The sequence below is a fragment of the Aspergillus fijiensis genome (genome assembly GCF_003184825.1).
Source record: "Aspergillus fijiensis CBS 313.89 unplaced genomic scaffold BO72scaffold_14, whole genome shotgun sequence".
In the NCBI taxonomy this organism is placed as follows: Eukaryota; Fungi; Ascomycota; class Eurotiomycetes; order Eurotiales; family Aspergillaceae; genus Aspergillus; species Aspergillus fijiensis.
Window position 1 is genome coordinate 467,099 of NW_024468990.1, and position 19,979 is coordinate 487,077.

Consider the following 19,979-nt stretch of genomic DNA (forward strand, 5'->3'; position numbering starts at 1 on the left):
ACATGTACATTGATTGCTTGGGATATTGGGGGTGGGGATTGGTTGTGATTCTGGCGTCTTCAGGGTACATTTTGCGTGCATCGTGCTAGGGATTTGCATATATTTTCGACCATAGTTTCGCCCCGAGAGCTTGCATCATATGATGTGCAGAGCATATATATATATTATATCACTATTTTTGGGATCGTATTAGTCCATCAACCCGAGGTGTGTTGTTCGTAGATATTCAAACCCCGTTATGGGTCCAACCCCGGGCTCTCGACCGAGAACGTGGTGGCTGCTGACGAATGCGGTCCAGCTGCAGGTCTGCGGCAAATGACCCCGGATGTCCGCAGAATCGAACGATGTGAACTAGGAGAAGATGGTCCTTGTTATCGAGAGTAGGAGGTACGCAAACTCCGTCTCTAGACCATAATTGAACAAGTGAGCTCAAGTAGACGAGCTAGTGTCACTGGTCTACAGGGGAGGGATGAATCTAGATTAATCATATTTACGATATTGGATTGAAATGTATCGGCATTCGAAGCAAAAACCGCCGAGCCCGGCCAAAGTGACGTGCTCGAGTGGAAGTCACGGGACCCCCGCACTTTCCTCCATTGGGCCTGTTTGCACCGTCACTCAGTTGCAGTTTGCATCGATGTCGTGATCGCAGTCCAATCAGATGGGGGGTAATCCAACCCCCGATGGCGGAGATGGACCCAAAACTATGAGACGAACAAGACTGCTGCTGCTGCTTGGAACTAATCCTAGGTGATTCATACTGGCGAACAAAAAAAAAAAATTAAAGGAGTGCACGGCAAATCAGTCCAGCTAAATTATTTATCTTTCTGCTGTACATCCTCTTTTTTTCCCTTTCTCTTTCCCCCTCACCTCCGCTCTCTTTCCCCCTCCCCCCATACCTCTGCATTGTCTCTGATTTGAGTGGGGAATCACCGTATGCGGTGATATCCAATTCCTCGATCTCCCGACTCCCCTCCTTTCCCCCACCTCCTGCGCATTCAGTTGCGTAGCAAGCCATTGTCAACATGGCCTCCATTTCGACCGCTGGAGAAGCAGGTATGTTGCGTCAACTCGAGTCTTTCTCTGCTATACATGATTGGGAGATATTTCAGCGCTGCCTCTGTAATGGGCCTAATGGGCTAACTGTATGCGCTATTCAGTGGCGAGAATCGCCTACCTTACCAGCGATGTCGTTCTCTCCGTGCAACCCTCTCTGCAGGCAGATTCCTTGTTCTCCAAGACTTTGAAGACCCTTAAGACGAAGAACACTTCCAGCGTCTTGCCCAGAAGCACCCCAGAGGTACGTCTTTACCTCCATGTGAATGAATTTGGATGAGATGGGCAGCTAATGACCAAGTAGATTGTGGCCGTGCGATACAATGAGGATCCTCTTCTCTCCGCTTTTCACCCTCTGCAGACTGGCGATGCTGTGTCCGTGGTCACCAGCTCTTCTGCACTACTTTCCTCAATTCCTCACCTTTACCGTTTGGCAAACAACCCGATTGTCCTCCATGTCGCTCTGGAGCCCTATCCTTTCCCAGACTACTCCGTAATCAGCTCTATCCGGCAGTGTGGGTTCACTTTCCTGCACTCGGAGACTCTTCAGGAGGCCCAGGACATCGCTATCACCGCACATGCCTTGGCCCGCAAGTCTGGCAAGGGTGTCATTCATTTCTTTGACCCTGCCAACTCTGCCCGCGATGATGCTATCACAGAAGAGAATGCAGACCTCGTACGGTCTCTATTGAACCTGGGCCCAGACGCCGCCACCCATACTGCAGGTTCGGGTGTCCAGACTCTGTACACTGATTCAGGCCGCGTCGCCACCGTTTCGGAGGATGCCGCTGAGAGCACCAATCAGCAGACTGGGGGCACTTCCACCCCTGCTCAAGCCTCGCAGCTCTCTGCCAGCGTTAGCATCGATACCTCCTCTGTTGGCTCCTCTCGCCGGGACAGCAGCACCGATAGCCGCGGATCGAGCTCTGCTGCCACTACGGTTGATGCTTCGTCGGTTCGCCCCGTCAGCGCTGCTGATGTCTTTGAGTGGACTTCTCAGATCTGGAAGAGTCTTTCCGAGGCTGTGGGACGCAACTACCGCGCTATCGAGTACACGGGCCCCTCTGATGCCAAGTCGGCTATCTTTGTGTTCGGCTCAACTGGTGTGTTTGTGGATGTCCTGGGCAAGGAGGAGATTGGTGAGCTGAGCAGTGTGGGACTCATCACTGCCCGCCTGTACCGCCCCTGGGTTGGTGGTCAGATCATCAACTCTATTCCCAGCTCTGTGGAGAAGATTGCCGTCCTGGAGCAGGTCCGTAAGACCACCAAGTGGGGTCCCTCGTTCATGGATCTCCTCTCCAGCCTCTCTCCTTCCTCTGCCGGTCGGCCTACCCCCCAGATCGTTGGTTACAGACTTGGCTATGTTGAGCCCTCGACTGCGGTACAGGCTCTGCGTGGCATCGTTCAGAACTTGAACTCCCCCTCTCCCATCCAGAACTTGGAAATCGGAAGCTCCAAGGTCCCTACTCTCCAGAGCTCCCTCGAGCAGCCCCACATCGAGAATGCCTACATCAAGATCCTGAACCAGCTTTTCGGTGAGCGCCTTCACGTCGCCAACCAGCTGGGCTCCAAGAACGCTGGTATCTCCGCCACTATTGCTGCTAGCCCCGAATACGGATTTGGTGCCTTGATTGCCCGTCTGGAGCACCGCAAGCGTTTCATCCGCGAGGTTGAAGAGGCTTCGAAGGCCTCCACTTTCGCCACTGATGTTCCCCGCTCTTGGCTGTCCAAGTGGGCTCTGAGCGCTTCTGATGCCTCCAAGGCCAACAAGCTGGCTCCTGATGTGATCGCGCGCTTGTCCAACGACGGCTCCCAGCTCGCTAGACAGCTTCTGGCTTCCAAGAAGCTCTTCTACGACGAGTCTCTGTGGCTGATTGGCTCTGACGCCTGGGCTTACGATCTCGGAAACTCTGGTGTTCACCACGTTCTCGCCTCCGGGGCCAATGTTAACATGCTTATCATTGACTCTCAGCCTTACTCTGAGCGCACCGCAGCTGATCCTACCCGCAGAAAGAAGGATATCGGTCTGTATGCCATGAACTATGGCAACGCCTACGTCGCTTCCGTCGCTGTGTACGGCTCCTACACTCAAGTGCTCCAGGCTATGGCCGAGGCCGAGAAGTTCGAGGGTCCCTCCGTCATCGTCGCCTACTTGCCTTACAACCAAGAGAATGACTCCGCTTTGACTGTTCTTCAGGAGACCAAGAAGGCTGTTGACCTTGGATACTGGCCCCTGTACCGCTGGAACCCCGCCAACGAGGAGAAGGGTGAGGCCAAGTTTATCCTGGACTCTGACCGTATCAGACGTGAACTTGAGGAGTTCCTGCGCCGTGACAACCAGCTTACGCAGCTCACAAACCGTCAACCCAAATTCTCCTCTGTCCTTGCCGAGTCGTATGGTACCGAAGTCCGTGCCTTGCAGAAGCGCCAGGCCAAGGACTCTTACGAGAAGCTGCTCGAGGGTCTCTTCGGTGCTCCTCTGACCATTCTTTTCGCCTCAGATGGTGGTAATGCACAGAACATTGCCAAGCGCCTTGGTAACCGTGGTCGCGCTAGAGGCCTTAAGACCCTTGTTCTGGCTATGGATGACTACCCCACCGAAGACCTCGCCACTGAGGAGAACGTGGTCTTCATCTCCAGCACTGCTGGTCAGGGAGAGTTCCCTCAGAACGGCCGTGGTCTCTGGGAATTTGTGAAGAACTCTGGCGACTTGGATCTTTCCTCCATCAACTACTCCGTCTTCGGTCTCGGTGACAGCCACTACTGGCCCCGCAAGGAAGATAAAATCTACTACAACAAGCCTGCCAAGGATCTCGATGCTCGCGTCGCCTTCCTGGGCGGCCGCAAGCTTACCGATATTGGTCTGGGTGACGACCAGGATCCCGATGCTTATCAGACTGGCTACTCTGAATGGGAACCTCGTCTCTGGCAGGCTCTTGGCGTTGACAAGGTTGAGGGTCTTCCGGAGGAGCCTGCTCCGTTGACCAACGAAGATATCAAGATTCAATCGAACTTCCTGCGTGGTACCATTGCCGAGGGTCTTCTGGACGAGAGCACTGGTGCCATCTCGGCCAGTGATCAGCAGCTCACCAAGTTCCACGGAACCTACATGCAGGACGACCGTGATGTTCGTGACGAGCGCAAGGCCCAGGGCCTTGAGCCTGCTTACAGCTTCATGATCCGTTGTCGTCTGCCGAGTGGTATCGCCACTCCTTGGCAGTGGCTGCAGATGGATGCTATCAGCAGCTCCCACGGTAACGAGACCATGAAGCTCACTACCAGACAGACCTTCCAGTTCCACGGTGTCATCAAGCGCAACCTTCGTGGCGCTATGCGTGCCATCAACAAGTCTCTCATGACTACCATCGCTGCTTGCGGTGATGTCAACCGTAACGTCATGTGCAGTTCACTCCCTGAGCTTTCCACTTTCCACCGCGAAGCCCATGCCGTCTCCCAGAGAATCAGCGACCACCTTCTCCCCGCCACCTCTGCCTATCACGAGATCTGGCTCAAGGATGATGATGACAAGAAGGTCCAGGTTGCTGGTGATGCTGTCGTCGACCACGAACCCTTGTACGGTCCTACCTACCTTCCTCGCAAGTTTAAGATCACGATTGCCATTCCTCCTCACAACGACACCGATGTCTACGCCCACGACATTGGTTTGATTGCCATCAAGGGCACTGATGGACACCTGGAGGGTTTCAACATCATTGCTGGTGGTGGTATGGGTACCACTCACAACAACAAGAAGACCTACCCCCAGACTGGACGTATGTTCGGTTACGTCCCTGCGGATCAGGCCCATATTGTCTGTGAGAAGATCATGCTTGTTCAGCGTGACCACGGAGACCGCAAAAACCGCAAGCACGCTCGTCTCAAGTACACCATTGACGACATGGGCGTTGAGGCTTACAAGGAGAAGGTAGAGGCTCTTCTTCCGGAGGGTCTGCGTTTCGCTGAGCCTCGTCCCTTCAAGTTCGACTCTAACGTCGACACCTTCGGCTGGCTCAAGGATGAGAAGGGTCTGAACCACTTCACTTGCTTCATCGAGAACGGTCGTATCGAGGATACCGCCGATTTCAAGATGCGTACCGGTCTGCGCGAGCTCGCCAAGCTTGACAAGGGTGAGTTCCGTCTTACCGGTAACCAGCACGTCATCATCTCCAACATCAAGGATGAGGATCTGCCCGAGGTCAAGGAGTTGATGGCCAAGTACAAGCTTGACAACACTGCCTTCAGCGGCCTTCGTCTGTCTTCGTCTGCTTGTGTTGCCTTCCCCACCTGTGGTCTTGCTATGGCCGAGTCTGAGCGCTATCTGCCCGTTCTCATTGGCAAGCTGGAGTCCACTTTGGAGGAGGTCGGTCTCGCTCAGGACAGCATTGTCATGCGCATGACTGGTTGTCCCAACGGTTGTGCCAGACCCTGGCTTGCTGAGGTTGCGTTCGTCGGTAAGGCGTACGGCGCTTACAACATGTACCTGGGTGGTGGCTACCACGGCCAGCGTCTGAACAAGCTGTACCGCTCCTCGATCAAGGAGGACGAGATCCTGGACATCATGAAGGGTCTCCTCAAGCGCTACGCTGCCGAGCGCAACACCGACGGCGAGGTGCCGGAGAGGTTCGGAGATTGGTGTATCCGTGCTGGTGTGATCAAGGCGACGACTGACGGACAGAACTTCCACGAAGGAGTAAGTTGATCTTCTATTATATTGAAGTACTTCGCTAACAACATCTTTTCAGGTTGCTGAGGAAGATGAAGAGTAAGATGCTCGTCGATGAGATATAGCGATCAAGATATATTGTTTCGCATTGTTCTCCTTGCATCATTGAGAAAAATATCTATTTGAACGAACTGTTTATGATCTTGGATGATGATACAGCTAGCTCTTTGTACATACTTCTGATGACTAATTGTTTCTATACAACTATCTTGAGTTCTCATTTTTTTTTCCCTTGCTCCTGTAGCTTAACAAAATTGTAGTCAGCATTGAAGCGGATGAGCACCATGTGGTTAATCTCCTAGTTCACTGCCGCAAACCGGTTGCCGCCGCAGACTAGGTGCTCACTCCGTACCGACACTGTCCCCGCGGCGGGCAGTTAATACCGCCTTCCATTTGTAGAATGAGTCTTATCAACCTCCGCCTCCGATAAAAAAAAGGCGGTTGCGGAAAAAAAAAGAGGCACATCACATCATCCACTTCCCCGCTGTCACTTCCACGATTAATTCTAACACAGCGCGTTAATCACAACTGACAATTTCAATCGACCTTTCCTTTCCCTCTTTCCCCATTCGAACCGAGAAAACCGGAACGATGACCACCCCCAACACCCAAGACGACGACCCCATCATCGCCTCCTACAACATCTACCTCACGGACTCGGAGATCTCGCGCTACGTGCTGCAGTACCTCGACCGCCCGACGGGGTACAGCTACGACGACCGCCACGGCCAGAAACCCACGGGCTTCCGGCTGAAGCCCTCGACGGGCCTCGTCGAGGTCGACGTGCCCATCAACACCCGCGTGAACTACGACGTCAGCAAGGGGTTGCGCTACGGCGATGCGCTGAAGAGATCCCAGCGCGCCAGGGAGGGGGGCGCCTACGGGATGGCCGGGGGGTTCAGTACTGGGGGGAGCAGTGGTGGTGGTTCTGGTGCTGGTGGGAAAGTCAAGATGGAAGGTGCCGGTGCCGGTGCCGGTCCGATGCAGGTCGACGAGGGGAAGGAGACGGCGCAGTTGTTGCGGGTGCAGACGCTGGGTGGGCGGATTAAAGGGTTTGAGGGCGGGGATCCGGTTTATATGTTGGGGGCGTTTCGCGGGGGTGAGTTTTTTTCTTTTCCTGGCTGGTTCCGTCCCGGGGTTTCGGGGAGGTCCAAGGGTGAGGCTAATTCGCTCTAGAAAATCTTCATCTGTCGCCGGTTACCGCGGTGGTGCAGTTGCACCCCCAATTGCATCATCTCGATGCCTTGGATGAGATCCCGGCCAAGGGGAAGGGCAAGGGTCGCGGCAAGGATGGGGAGGAGGAGCGGGCGGGGCCGGCGGGCGAGAGTGAGGCCCGCGCCATCGATGTTAAGATTAAGGCGGCCGGGGAGGATGGGGAAGCGGCTACGGTTGCGGGCAACCTGGACCTCTTGAAGCAGATGCAGGATGAGAAGTGGAGGGATTATGAGTGGGTGGATGCTGAGGTAAGTTTTTTTTTTCTTTTTTGCGTCTCAAGAAGAAGAGGAAGAAGATTCCGTAGGAAAGGGACGGGACAGAACAAGACAGGACAGCATGCTGATGTTCTTTCTGGTTGAAAACAGACCGAGGAATCGTGGCAACTATACGAGAACTACATGATGCATCAGGATGTCGAGACTCTGCCGCAGCTGCAGTCGGCGATCGAGTCCGAGGAGTATCTGGATAAGATGAGCGCGCCCCGGATTGACCCTGCTCGGCCGGAGTTGACGGGTTGGGCGATGAAGCAGAACCGCAAGAAGCAGCGCGAGGAGGCACTGCCCCGGGAGGGGGCTGCTGGGGACGGTGGGCAGCAGTAGGTATAGAGAGGTATCATGGATAGGCACGTTAGTTTACAGATGGGTTACGACAGGGCAATGACTTGCATTATTTTTTGCTAGTACGGAGATATCACTGTACGGAGTAACTTAGAGATACGGGACCTACTTGTTTGAGGAATGATGAGCACCAGGCACGGCGAAAATCAATTCAATTGTATAAAATTGTCATTGAGATGTTCCAGCTGGATACCCGCAGTAGGCTTGACTCCGTGAGCACACTCATGTGGAGCAATCATGGATTTCTCTTGCCTCCGCCGAAACTCGAGGAATCTCGACTAGAGATGGTCCTGGCCAATCAAGTCTCCGGACAGCGAAAATCTTATCGCGCTTCCAGAAGGTCACGTGCAGTCATGTGCAGTGCTATCGCCTCTCCCGGCCCGAAGTTCTGCTGCTGCTAGAAACAATTACTTATTTTTCCTCCCGTCCTTTTGAGAAGAAAAGTAGATTGGGTTTTTTTTCTCTCTCCAATTTGCCTTCACGATTGTTATCCTCTCTTCCTTCTTCCCCCTTATCTCTCATTCTTTTTCTCCTTTACGTCTTCGGAGGGCTGCAGTGCGGCTATCGATTGGAATTGATGAATTGAAGTTTATTGCCTGGCAATAAGCTCGCTCTTGATCACTCCAATCCCCATCCTGCATCATCCTCGTTGACACTGTCTTTCTCCGTGCCTTCGCCATCGCGTTGGGCTTTACCCTCTTCTTCCATACATAATATCCTATTACCTCACGATTAATCACTGTCGACTTGCATAAGCCTTGTTTTTATATCTTTACTAGCGACATTTCTTCTATCATGTTGTCCCGCGTCGCTCTCCGGAAAAATGCTTTGGCTCGCGTGCGAGTTACAGGCCGCTCGGCCTTGCCATCACCGGCAACATTGAGGCTCCATTCGCAGTCAACTCGACCAGCCTCTTTCACAAACACTTCGTCTACAACAATCACACAAGACCGTTCTCGCCGACCTTCCCTGACCTCAAATCGAAACCTTGCCACCGCCGCAGACCAGTCCGCGCTCAGTCAGGGGTCAGGCTCATATATCCCTTTCGACACTGCCTCCTCCGAGGAGTCTTCCTTCCCTGGCGACAGCTTCTTCGATCAGAGGCTGTCTCCCTTTTTCAGACCACATCCCCAGGGGCTCTCTAGTTCTTCTTTGATTATTGTGAACGAGGCTGCGCAAACCAGGCCCAAGGTGCAACGGAAAGTGAAGGGCCTGGGCGGTGACGCGGATGAAATGCTTGCCAACCTTGATGTGTCTCTTCGCATCCACCAGTATGAGAGATCTGCTACACTGATCAGTCGCTTAAAGGACTGTTACCCTCCCGGATCACCTGAGTACCTTGCATTGTGCAACCGCCACCTGAACGAGATCGTCTCGCACATGTCCGTGACCCGGCAGCATGAACTGGTCCCTGCCTGCCAAAGATTTTTCGAAGTGGAACTTGGGACACATGGTCTCGAGCCCAATGCTACAACTTTCGCGGTCATGATTCGGATGGCTCTCCGCATGTTTCACGGCTCAAAGCGCGACAGAACCGTGCGCAGGTACTGGGAATTGGCCAAGAGCAAATCTTTGGAGGAACGAGTTCTTGCGGACTCTATCTTTTCGGAATCGGATTTGGGCGAGCTGTCGCAGGTCAGTCCCCTCCCTTCATATCATTTTTTTCCTCACTGCCCTTCGTTCTCGCTATCAATGAAGACATGCTAATCGTCTTATTCGTGTAGATCTGTTCTGACGACGTGCAACGTGTGGCCATGGGTAACTTCAATTCTAACATAACCGGCGATGATGCCTCGGTCGCCGAGTCTCAGGCTGTGGAGGTCAAGGCTGTCAAACAGAAAGGTCTCGGTCTTTCTTCGCTTCAGGAATCACTCGAACTCTTCTCCGACCCCTCCAGAGTTTCAATGCCTCTTCACGAGGAAGGCACCGTGGAGGACCAGATGCGTCAGCATAGGGAGGCCCGGCAGCGCCAGCTTGAAAAAGATGCCATCCAGTCTGCGCTAAACCGTTGGCGCGCCGAGAGTGACACAAGGAGAAAGCGTGGATTTGATGGTGCCGAGAAGCGCTTAGGACCGATCATCGACCAATGGCTCACTGGGCTGGAATCAAAAATCGAAGAAGAGATCGAGTCTTTCAGCAAGCTATCTGCCAAGCCTGGGGCGTCTATCAACGCAGCGGAACTTGATTTGTTAGAGTATGGTGTTTATCTAAGTGCTTTGAAGGCGGATCGCATTGCAGCAATCACGATCCTGAGTGTCATATCCACCTTCAGCCGCCTGGGAGTGGACCAAGGGACGAAGTTGGCCGGACTTGCTTACGGTATCGGCTCGGAATACCACGATGAGATCTTGGCAGAAAGAACTTTACAACAACAAAAGGAGAAGCAGTCTTCTCAAGGCCTCAGCAATGTCAGACAGGCGCTTGCGATTCGCAAGCAGAAGGATGGCCGAGCGCGCTGGTATCACCTTTCGCGCAAGATTGAGGAAGAGGACCCGTCTATCTCTTGGTCGCCTCGAGTGAAAGCCAAGGTCGGCGCCACTTTGTTGGGCTTTCTCTTCGACGCTGCCAAGGCCCCAGTGGAGGTCATCAATCCTGAGACCCAGAAGAAGGAAATCACCATGCAACCTGCATTCCAGCATAATTACCAGATCACTTGGGGCAAACGCGCTGGCTATATCCATCTACATCCGTCCGTCGTCGAAATCTTGCTCAGGGAGCCTCCCGCCGACGTCCTGAGCCGCCACCTGCCGATGGTTTGCGAGCCCAAGCCTTGGAAGGGCTTGGATGATGGCGCCTATTATGTGTACAAGAGTGAGCTGATTCGTTCGACACCGGGCGAGGGTCTTCAACAGGCCTATGTAAAGGCTGCGATCAAGAGCAATGGGCTTGAAAAGATTCGGCAAAGTCTAGATATCCTAGGGTCTACAGGCTGGGTTATCAACCGGGAAGTTTTTGATGTCATGCTTGAAGCGTGGAACTCCGGCGAAGCCCTAGCGAATCTCGCTGCCCTGGAGCCAAACTTGACCCCTCCCGAAAGGCCGTCTGCGGAAGAAGGTTATGAGGCTGAAAAGAAGTGGGATCGGCTTGTCCAACTCATGGAGAATCGCAAATCCGGTATCCATTCTCAGCGTTGCTTCCAGAACTTCCAGATGGAAATCGCCCGCGCTTACCTCGACGAAACATTCTACCTCCCTCACAATATCGATTTCCGTGGCCGTGCGTACCCTCTGCCGCCTTACCTCAACCAGATGGGCGCCGACAATGCCAGAGGCTTGCTGCTTTTCAGTGAAGCTAAGCCGCTCGGCCCGCAGGGTCTCAAATGGTTGAAAATTCAGATCGCCAACCTGTCAGGATTCGACAAGGCCAGCCTTCCTGAGCGCGAACAGTTCACAATGGACCATCTGGACGATGTACTGGACTCTGCTAACAATGGCCTTAAAGGCCGGCGTTGGTGGCTCAAGGCAGAAGACCCCTGGCAGTGCCTGGCTGCCTGCTGCGAGTTGAGGAATGCGCTCAAGCTCTCAGACCCTACTCAATTCCTGTCGCAATTGCCCATTCACCAGGATGGATCTTGCAACGGACTGCAACACTATGCTGCGCTGGGTGGTGATAAGGTCGGCGCTCAGCAAGTCAACCTTGAGCCTTCCGATCGTCCATCCGACGTCTACAGTGGTGTGGCGGAGTTTGTCAAGAAAACCGTCGCCCAGGATGCCGCCGACGGCAACCCAGTCGCCAAATACCTCGAAGGACGGATCACCCGCAAGATCGTGAAACAAACGGTCATGACCAACGTCTATGGTGTCACCTTCATGGGTGCCATGAAACAAGTTCGAAAGCAGCTTGTCGACCACTATCCGGACCTCACTCCTGAGCAGAGAGTTGAAGGTGCTTTGTATATCGCGCGCAAGATTTTCGAAGCTTTGGGCTCAATGTTCAACGGTGCCCACGAGATTCAATACTGGTTGGGAGATTGTGCCAGTCGTATCACTCGGTCCATGTCGCCGTCTCAGATCGAAGAAATGATGCAGGAAGCCATGGGGTCGGCGAGTGCCGCCAACATGGACCCCTCTAAGAAGTTCCGAACCACGGTTATCTGGACAACTCCTCTGGGATTACCCGTGGTCCAGCCTTACCGAGTCCGCTCGTCACGACGTATCGCGACTAGTCTGCAGAGTTTGAGCATTATCGATACCAACGCGGATGATACTGTCTCGGCCCGCAAGCAGCTTCAGGCTTTCCCTCCCAACTTCATTCACTCCCTTGACGCCACACACATGATGCTATCGGCCATTGCGTGCCACAAGGCGGGTCTATGCTTTTCAGCCGTCCACGATTCCTTCTGGACGCACGCCTGCGACATTGACCAGATGAACGAGCTTCTTCGGGAGGCGTTTGTGCGCATGCATTCTGACGACGTCGTTAAGAGACTGGATGCTGAGTTCAAGGTCCGTTACGGGGACAACCTCTTCCTTGCCAAGGTGCGAAGCCGCAGTCGCATTGGCAAAGCCATCAACGAGTTCCGCAAGAGTAAGAGAGAGAAAGGAAAGAGCTCGAAGATGCTCGAGCTGTTCGATGAATACAAGCGACAGAAATTCTTGAAGTCCGACGATCCGGAGTTGCAGGCCCAGGGCCGGGCGATGGTGACCCCCGCCAGCATCTTTGAATCGCTTGGCGAAGACAAGGATCTGTCTATCTCCACCTCGCTGGGTGCGACGGCTGTTGGTCACATTCCCGAAAATGCCGATATCACCAGTCGAGGCCCTGATCCTCTGGAATTCGACGAGTCGGATCCCGCCATCGAGTCCCTGTTTGGCACAATCGAGACCGATCCGGAGGCGCTTGTCACGGAGCTATCACCCGAGGAGGAAAGGCCCAAGCCGAAGCGCAACAAGCTCACCCAAGTCTCGTACGTGCACTTCTGGCTTCCTATGCAATTCCGCGAGGTCCCAACGAAGGGCAGCTGGGATGTCAGCCGTATCCGAGACAGTCAGTACTTCTTCTGTTGAAGGGCGCATTATATGGGAACCTTCCTCTCTGAGGGTGACCTTTTTTTCTTTCTACGAATCTTCTGGTCTATTTCTCCTTTACTGATATCCCTTGTATGATTTGTGCTTTGTTTTGACTCTCTGTACCAACACGTGGGGTGTTCTTGCATGGAGTTTTCGGAGGCGCGTGGTTGCTTCCATACTGTATAGTTAGCACGGACATTGTTTCGGATCTCCTGTGTCCTAGAAAAGCGATGACTACAATTTCAATGTATATACACCTATTATGAATAACTCCTTTCACTTTCACTGCTCTTTGCGATCGCTAGCAGATGCCACAGTCATGCCTCAGGCATGGAGCAGGATTCTCTTTCCTCAAGCAAGTTGTTAGGCCGCAGCTACAGTTGCCCGCCAAACCTCCAGGCACCCTACTCCCATGTAGTAGAATTGACACTTGGCTTCCATCATGTTTGAGTATAAAAAAGATATAGTGAACCTATATTCCTAGCGTTGCATAGTTATTCAGATCTCAAAGATCCAATCACTCCTTGACATATATGGTAGGTCATGTTCACTACAAGGCAAGATTCCGGGGTAGAACATCATCAATAGTGGAATCACAAATAGTGATAAATTCTACACAATGTGTCTTCCTTCTGCTTTCTTCCTTCTTATGACTCTTACTTAGCCTCAGCCATGATTTCTGTTTCCTTTTCAATTTCTCTATTTTTTCCTTTTCCTCGGTTCAAATTGGTGGAGTCAAGTCAATGAATCGGTTGTATTTGTCCAACGCACAGATCCTCCACCAGTTCCTTGGGGGACACGGAGGAAGAGGTCCGAGATGAATCGGGCATTGGGAGTTTGTTTGCAGTAACCAATCTCGTATCGGGTGTGAGCGCCATCCATTTCCTTTCCTCTCCTTCTTGTCAGTGACTGTCTGCCGGTCTGACCCTCTGCAGGGTGCAGATCCGGAGTCACGGACCCGTCAGTATGATCTAGTTAAGTTAAATTGCTGGCTGCTGTTTCTTCCCCCGCCTTTTCTTCCCCGCCGCCCCCTCTTCCAACCAACACCACCACCACCACCACCACCACCACCACAACAACCTGATCTGATCTGACCACCCATTACCTTACCTTAGCTAGTGGCTCATCCCATTCGGGTCACCATTCAAATTAAAATCCCTCTCCCCCCCCACCCGCCACTAAAATGATGAGCTCGATATTACCAGATGCCCTTAGCCGAGCCTGACTGCCCACATCGACTGCTAGCAGATGAAAGAAGAAATTCCAATGACTAGGGTTGCCAGCAACAGTAAGAGAAACACGAGAGCCTAGCCTATCGAGCTACCGACCCTGATGAACTCGATTTAGTGATAAGTTAGTGTTGCTGATGCTGGTGCTGGTGCTGATGCTTCTCGCATACCGCGTGAACGGTTCTTTCTCAGTGAATAGGATCATGCTGAGGGAACCAGAAGATGCACCTCGGATGGTCTTCTAGACATCCCAGTAATCTAACTACTTGTTCCTACAGTACTGTTTGTCAGGACGTAGTCTGTTCTGTGGCGAAATTGCCTAGGCCAACCTGTTATTACCTTTAGTAGGGTCTCGGTCTCGCCCATTTGTTCCTACTCCAGCTTAGTCCCGCCCGCGTTCCCCGTCCCCGCATTTCCACCTGGCTCTTTCCCTGAAGTCCCTTTCCAGGTTTCCACTTTCCCTTTCCTTCTCCGTCCTCCGTCCCGATCTTTCAATTTCCACGTTCTCAATTTCCCTTGCCCACCCTTCACCTTTCTCGGTCGACCGGTACCTGGCCTGTTGGTTCAGTTGGTTGTTCGAGTTCCTTCCCTCTCTTGCTCTCATCCCTTTCCCACACTCTCTTACCCCCACCGACAGGCTCAGTTACTCATCCACCCACCACTCAACTTACCACCTCATCTTTTTTTTTTTTTTTGGCTTCATTCTACCATCCTAAGTTTCTGAACTGAACAGCGCTGCGATATCTCAAATTAAATCCGTGCTTACTAGCCCATCACCTTCTCCACCCCCCTCCAACTGTTGGGGCCTCACGGCCCTCCACCCCAAACGCCGTCTGTCGCCCGCAGCCCGCTCCGTTCTCATGCCTCGGGCGCTTGTTCGCTTTGCTCGGTGAGGATGTCGACCACCGCCATTCAGCAGTACGCCAGCTCATTTGTTCCTTCTTCCTCAGCTTCACAGTCGGGAGGCATGGCCCAATCGCAGACCGTCGGGCTGGACACCCTCGCCGAGGGTTCGCAGTATGTCCTCGATCAATTGCAGTTGTCGCGCGAGGCCGCGGCCAAAACCGTCGGCGATGATACGCCCTCGGACTCGCTGAGAAGCTCGCTGCCCAAATCCAAAGACCAACCTTTCTACCGCGACGACAATAACTCTGTCGCTGGCTCCAGGTACCAACCGCCGTTACAGCGAGATCCCCTCGTGGAGGCTCGTTCGGCGATCCGCAAAAATTCCGTGTCGGCTCCCGTCCGGCGCCGAATCAGTCGAGCGTGCGATCAGTGTAATTCGCTCCGGACCAAATGCGACGGACAACACCCATGTGCACATTGCATCGGTAAGCTCTTCTGTCTTCGTAGATTGATTCCTTCCCGCTCCAAGTCCCCCGGTGAGTCAGCAGGCTGACTGACGGCGGCGCAGAATTCGGGTTGACCTGTGAGTACGCTCGGGAACGCAAGAAGCGAGGGAAGGCTTCGAAGAAAGACCTGGCAGCTGCGGCTGCAGCTACCCAGCTGGGCAACGGTCAATCAGCCCAAGAAAATGGCGCACTAGTGGGGGAGCATACGCCCCCGGATCGGCGACGATCGTCTCAGGAGGTCAACGGGCGATTTGACGGGGGTTTTGACACAGCTCAACATCTCAATCCTCCGTCACGACAGGTGCGGGACCCTAATGCTCCTCCGAGTATGTCTACGGTTGAGGATGCGCACTCAGCTCCGCCGCATTCGCAGCCATCCTTGAGGGCCGCCATCGATGTCATGCACATGAACCATTTCAATTCGTTGAACAACGAGTCACATCGTGCTCCAATGCCTGTCGCCGATCTTCGCGCCTTACCGACCTCAATCCTATCGTCGCATGGGTTAAGTTCGGGGTTTGGTGAAAACGCGTTTGCGATGGTGAACTCTCAGGAACCTAATGCTTCCGCTTTGAACCATTTTCGAATTGGAAATTCGGCCGAGAACCCCACGGCTCCGTTCTTAGGACTATCGCCTTCTGCACAGTCTCCAGGCTGGCTGCCTCTGCCCTCACCATCTCCCGCCAACTTCCCTTCCTTTAGTCTGCCGTCATATTCGAGTACGTTACGATACCCCGTGTTGCAGCCCGTGCTGCCTCATATCGCGTCCATCATTCCACAATCCCTCGCCTGTGATCTCCTTGATGTCTACTTTACCAGCTCATCCTCTTCACACCTTTCGCCATTATCTCCTTATGTGGTGGGATACATCTTCCGGAAGCAGTCCTTCCTCCATCCTACCAAGCCACGAGTGTGTAGTCCTGGTTTGCTGGCCAGTATGCTCTGGGTCGCCGCGCAGACGAGTGAGGCTGCGTTCCTGACATCTCCGCCCTCTGCTCGAGGGCGTGTCTGCCAGAAATTACTAGAACTGACCACTGGCTTACTCCGGCCACTGATTCATGGACCGGCAACGGGGGAAACATCGCCCAACTACGCAGCTAATATGGTCATCAACGGTGTCGCCCTAGGTGGATTCGGCGTCTCGATGGATCAGCTAGGTGCGCAGAGTAGCGCAACCGGTGCCGTGGATGATGTGGCTACATATGTGCATCTAGCCACGGTCGTTTCAGCAAGTGAGTACAAGGCCGCCAGTATGCGTTGGTGGACGGCAGCATGGTCTTTGGCGCGCGAGTTGAAGCTGGGTCGTGAGCTGCCGCCCAACACTTCCCATACACGGCCAGACGGCGAGCGCGAGGGCGACACCGAAGGGGATCCTTCGAAACGACACTCTACGTCGTTGATGGCCTCCATGGGACTTGGACCCGGCAGTACAAATATTAATGTCACAGAAGAGGAACGGGAGGAGCGCCGGCGCCTGTGGTGGCTACTGTACGCGACAGACCGTCATCTGGCTCTCTGCTACAACCGGCCATTAACGCTGCTCGATAAAGAGTGCGGGCGTCTATTGCAACCCATGAATGACGACCTTTGGCAAGCGGGCGATTTCTCTACCGCCAGCTATCGCCAGGTTGGCCCTCCCCTCGAGTGCACCGGTCACAGCATGTTCGGGTATTTCTTGCCGCTGATGACTATCCTTGGTGAAATCGTTGACCTCCATCATGCCCGAAGCCATCCACGTTTCGGTATTGCGTTTCGAAATAGCACTGAGTGGGAGCACCAGGTGCTGGAGATTACCCACCAATTAGACACCTACGCGCAAAGTTTGAAAGAGTTTGAGGCGCGCTACACCAATAGCTTGGCCCTAGCAAATGCGGAGAATGAGCAGATCGGCGAGGGCGCCCATTTGGATCATGTTAGTCCGTCGGGTCGTTCTAGCAGTACGGTCGGATCCCGGGTGAACGAGTCCATTGTGCACACGAAGATGGTTGTCGCGTATGGTACCCACATCATGCATGTTTTGCACATTCTTTTGGCGGGCAAGTGGGATCCGGTCAACCTGTTGGAGGATCACGATCTGTGGATCTCCACCGAAGCTTTCGTCTCTGCGATGAGCCATGCCGTTGGCGCCGCCGAAGCGGCAGCCGAAATTCTGGAGTTCGATCCGGATCTCAGCTTTATGCCCTTCTTTTTCGGAATCTATTTGCTGCAGGGTAGCTTTCTGCTACTCCTGGCCGCCGACAAGCTGCAAGGTGACGCCAGTCCGAGTGTTGTCCGGGCTTGCGAGACGATTGTTCGCGCCCACGAGGCTTGCGTTGTCACCTTGAATACTGAGTATCAGGTATGAATTGCTACGACCCTAGCATCCATGTCTTCTAAACTAATACCTTTGCTTTCAGCGAACATTCCGCAAGGTCATGCGCTCGGCTCTGGCGCAGGTGCGAGGTCGTATCCCCGAGGACTTTGGTGAACAGCAACAGCGTCGCCGGGAGGTGTTGGCGCTGTACCGGTGGAGCGGTGATGGCAGTGGTCTTGCCCTTTGATGATGGGCTGGTGTCGCATTGATTCTTATTGCATATTGCCGTATATTCTCACTATACCCATGCAAGCGATTGACATGATGTGATGTGAATTTATCCGCGATTTGTGGGATGATTTCGAGGAGTTTGGGAAGGGGAGCAAATTATCCTTGGGTGCGGTTTGATATCCCTGAGTTCTTGTTTCGGTGGTAAATACTTCTTTTCCGTGGTGTGGTGTCCGTGGCTGGCTTTGTGTACAGTACATGATGTCAGAGCCTTGCGGTGGATATAGCCATTGTTTTGTCAAATATAATCCGTATATAACTATTGATGCTGATCTGCTCTTGTTGACATAGTAGGTTGAACCGAGGTAGGTAGTAGGGAAGGGGCCCACGCTTGTATAGTAATCATCATCGATTGGTATACGAATGTAGTACGAGTGTGGAAATAAATGGTAAGGACTTAGACAACGTCTCAAGAATGATTATACGTTGATACGAGTCGGAATTCAGCTTCGGAGTCGAATTCGGAGTTTATTGATTTTGTTATCAGAAGTGGGGTCTGTCTCACTACTCAGTAGCCCTGCCTGTCAACTAAGGCCTTCCCAGTCCCCGGGCCTGGGGCCCGCCCCGCCAAGTCAACCGCCTTCCTGTTTAGGCACGCTAAGCCTGTTTAGACCTGGGAGTCACCCCACAACTGAGAGTTCCCAGTAAGTTCTGCTTGACATTGCACCTTTCTCTACTGTGAATTGTGGACGTCACTTGACTGACAGCCGCGGAGGTTAAATACGGATTCAAAAGACCTCCGCCTCAGCCTCACCGAGCTCCCCTTCTTCCCTTCAAACTCCCACAGGCCCACGAAAACCCCATGATTCTTCGACAATGAAACCCGTCATCGCTGTTCCTGCTATTGCAGGTCTTCTCTATCGTGCCTGGTCACACAAGACCCTCACCACCCTGGGTTTGGTCGCCGCCGGGCTGACCGCTTCAGCTCACGCCCTCCACCCATGGTCGACCCCGTTTATCCTGCTGGCCGTATTCTACCTCGGAGGTAGCCGAGTGACCAAGGTGAAGTTTCTCTTGGATACTACCAATTGAGGCCCTGCTAATAGATCTGATGGGTATAGGTCAAACACGAGATCAAATCCCGCTTGACCCTCTCCGCGACCGGCTCCGAGGGCGGCGAAGGCCCTCGCACCCACGTCCAAGTCCTCGCCAACTCCATCGTCGCCTCGGTGCTCATCCTCGCCCACACCTACGTCCTCGCGAAGCGGTCCGCCGCCGGATCCAACGCCGCTCAATGTTTCTCGAACGGTCACGATGTAGCGGACGTGTTGATGGTTGGGATTGTCGCGTAAGGATTCCCCCCCCCCCCTCCCGGAAAGCTTTTGTTAATGACTGTGTACTGTACACACAGGAACTACGCCGCCGTCACCGCCGACACCTTCTCCTCCGAACTGGGGATCCTCTCCACCTCGAAACCGCGCCTGATCACCTCGCCCACCTTCCGCGTCGTCCCCCCCGGCACGAACGGCGGCGTCACCGGCACCGGCCTCCTGGCCGGCATGTTCGGCGCCTTCACCATCGCGCTGTCGTCGGCCGCGTTCTTGCCGTTCTGCGGTGCCCCCCCGGGCGGCAGTACTTTGGGTTTGTTGACGAGTCGCGCGGGGTGGGTTGCGGCTGTCACCGCCTGGGGCACTCTAGGCAGCGTGCTGGATAGTATTTTGGGGGGTCTGTTCCAGGCGAGTGTGGTGGATAAGCGGACGGGGAAGATCGTGGAGGGGTCCGGCGGGAAGAAGGTCCTCGTTCATCCTTCCTCAACCAAGGCGGGTGTCTCGGCCAACGCTGCGGGGCTTACGCCGGCGCGTGGGGTTAGCATTAGCAGTAGTGCGGCGCAGCAGCTGCGGGCGACTGAGGATATTGCTAATGCGGCGACGGCGACGGCGACGTTAAGGGGGAGTCGGGGGGATGTTGGTTCTTCTTCTTCTTCTTCTTCTTCTTCTTCTTCTTCTTCTTCTTCGGTGGGAGAGACGACAACGACAACGACAACAAATGACGGGCATGAGAGTCGGCGGGTGGAGAGCGGACATGATATTTTGGATAACAATGCGGTGAATGTGTTGATGGCGGTAATTATGAGTGTTGGGGCGATGGGGGTGGCGGGGTGGGTTTGGGGGCTGGATGGTGCGGATTTGGTGTGGTAGTTTTCTTTTTGGAGAGGGAAAGGGGGTGGGTTAATATGATATGGTAATTTATGGATGCT

The 19,979-nt window shown here is 53.8% G+C and overlaps 5 protein-coding genes across 5 annotated transcripts; all 5 read left to right on the forward strand.

The window, feature by feature from the left end:
- Window positions 1-760: 760 nt before the first annotated feature.
- Window positions 761-5,991, forward strand: BO72DRAFT_400601 (sulfite reductase (NADPH) subunit beta). The gene is made up of 4 exons (XM_040942154.1): window positions 761-1,056; window positions 1,161-1,300; window positions 1,361-5,746; window positions 5,799-5,991. The coding sequence occupies exons 1-4, from the start codon at window positions 1,026-1,028 to the stop codon at window positions 5,820-5,822; spliced, it is 4,581 nt and encodes a 1,526-aa protein (XP_040803216.1). The 5' UTR covers window positions 761-1,025; the 3' UTR covers window positions 5,823-5,991.
- Window positions 5,992-6,231: 240 nt separating this feature from the next.
- On the forward strand, window positions 6,232-7,759 carry BO72DRAFT_526290 (uncharacterized protein). The gene is made up of 3 exons (XM_040950021.1): window positions 6,232-6,878; window positions 6,956-7,242; window positions 7,360-7,759. Exons 1-3 carry the CDS (start codon window positions 6,371-6,373, stop codon window positions 7,591-7,593), a joined length of 1,029 nt encoding a protein of 342 aa, XP_040803217.1. The 5' UTR covers window positions 6,232-6,370; the 3' UTR covers window positions 7,594-7,759.
- Window positions 7,760-8,043: 284 nt separating this feature from the next.
- Window positions 8,044-12,893, forward strand: BO72DRAFT_400608 (DNA-directed RNA polymerase). Its single transcript, XM_040942155.1, has 2 exons — window positions 8,044-9,246; window positions 9,336-12,893. The coding sequence occupies exons 1-2, from the start codon at window positions 8,407-8,409 to the stop codon at window positions 12,615-12,617; spliced, it is 4,122 nt and encodes a 1,373-aa protein (XP_040803218.1). The 5' UTR covers window positions 8,044-8,406; the 3' UTR covers window positions 12,618-12,893.
- A 1,923-nt stretch (window positions 12,894-14,816) lies between these two features.
- On the forward strand, window positions 14,817-17,741 carry xlnR (putative C6 transcription factor; the record flags this gene model as incomplete). Its single annotated transcript, XM_040941119.1, has 3 exons — window positions 14,817-15,180; window positions 15,264-17,539; window positions 17,598-17,741. 3 exons carry the CDS (start codon window positions 14,817-14,819, stop codon window positions 17,739-17,741), a joined length of 2,784 nt encoding a protein of 927 aa, XP_040803219.1.
- Window positions 17,742-18,598: 857 nt separating this feature from the next.
- On the forward strand, window positions 18,599-19,920 carry BO72DRAFT_374115 (DUF92 domain-containing protein; the record flags this gene model as incomplete). Its single annotated transcript, XM_040941116.1, has 3 exons — window positions 18,599-18,784; window positions 18,844-19,070; window positions 19,134-19,920. The coding sequence occupies 3 exons, from the start codon at window positions 18,599-18,601 to the stop codon at window positions 19,918-19,920; spliced, it is 1,200 nt and encodes a 399-aa protein (XP_040803220.1).
- Window positions 19,921-19,979: the final 59 nt, after the last annotated feature.

What these genes read in the sequence shown, in the direction of transcription:
- BO72DRAFT_400601 (XM_040942154.1), top strand. Translation starts at nt 1,026, where the DNA reads ATGGCCTCCATTTCGACCGCTGGAGAAGCAG. An exon ending in TGCCCAGAAGCACCCCAGAG is followed by an intron (nt 1,301 to 1,360) that starts GTACGTCTTTAC and finishes ATGACCAAGTAG; the next exon opens with ATTGTGGCCGTGCGATACAA. An exon ending in GACAGAACTTCCACGAAGGA is followed by an intron (nt 5,747 to 5,798) that starts GTAAGTTGATCT and finishes ACATCTTTTCAG; the next exon opens with GTTGCTGAGGAAGATGAAGA.
- BO72DRAFT_526290 (XM_040950021.1), top strand. Translation starts at nt 6,371, where the DNA reads ATGACCACCCCCAACACCCAAGACGACGACCCCATCATCGCCTCCTAC. An exon ending in GTTGGGGGCGTTTCGCGGGG is followed by an intron (nt 6,879 to 6,955) that starts GTGAGTTTTTTT and finishes AATTCGCTCTAG; the next exon opens with AAAATCTTCATCTGTCGCCG. An exon ending in ATGAGTGGGTGGATGCTGAG is followed by an intron (nt 7,243 to 7,359) that starts GTAAGTTTTTTT and finishes GGTTGAAAACAG; the next exon opens with ACCGAGGAATCGTGGCAACT.
- BO72DRAFT_400608 (XM_040942155.1), top strand. Translation starts at nt 8,407, where the DNA reads ATGTTGTCCCGCGTCGCTCTCCGGAAAAATGCTTTGGCTCGCGTGCGA. An exon ending in ATTTGGGCGAGCTGTCGCAG is followed by an intron (nt 9,247 to 9,335) that starts GTCAGTCCCCTC and finishes TTATTCGTGTAG; the next exon opens with ATCTGTTCTGACGACGTGCA.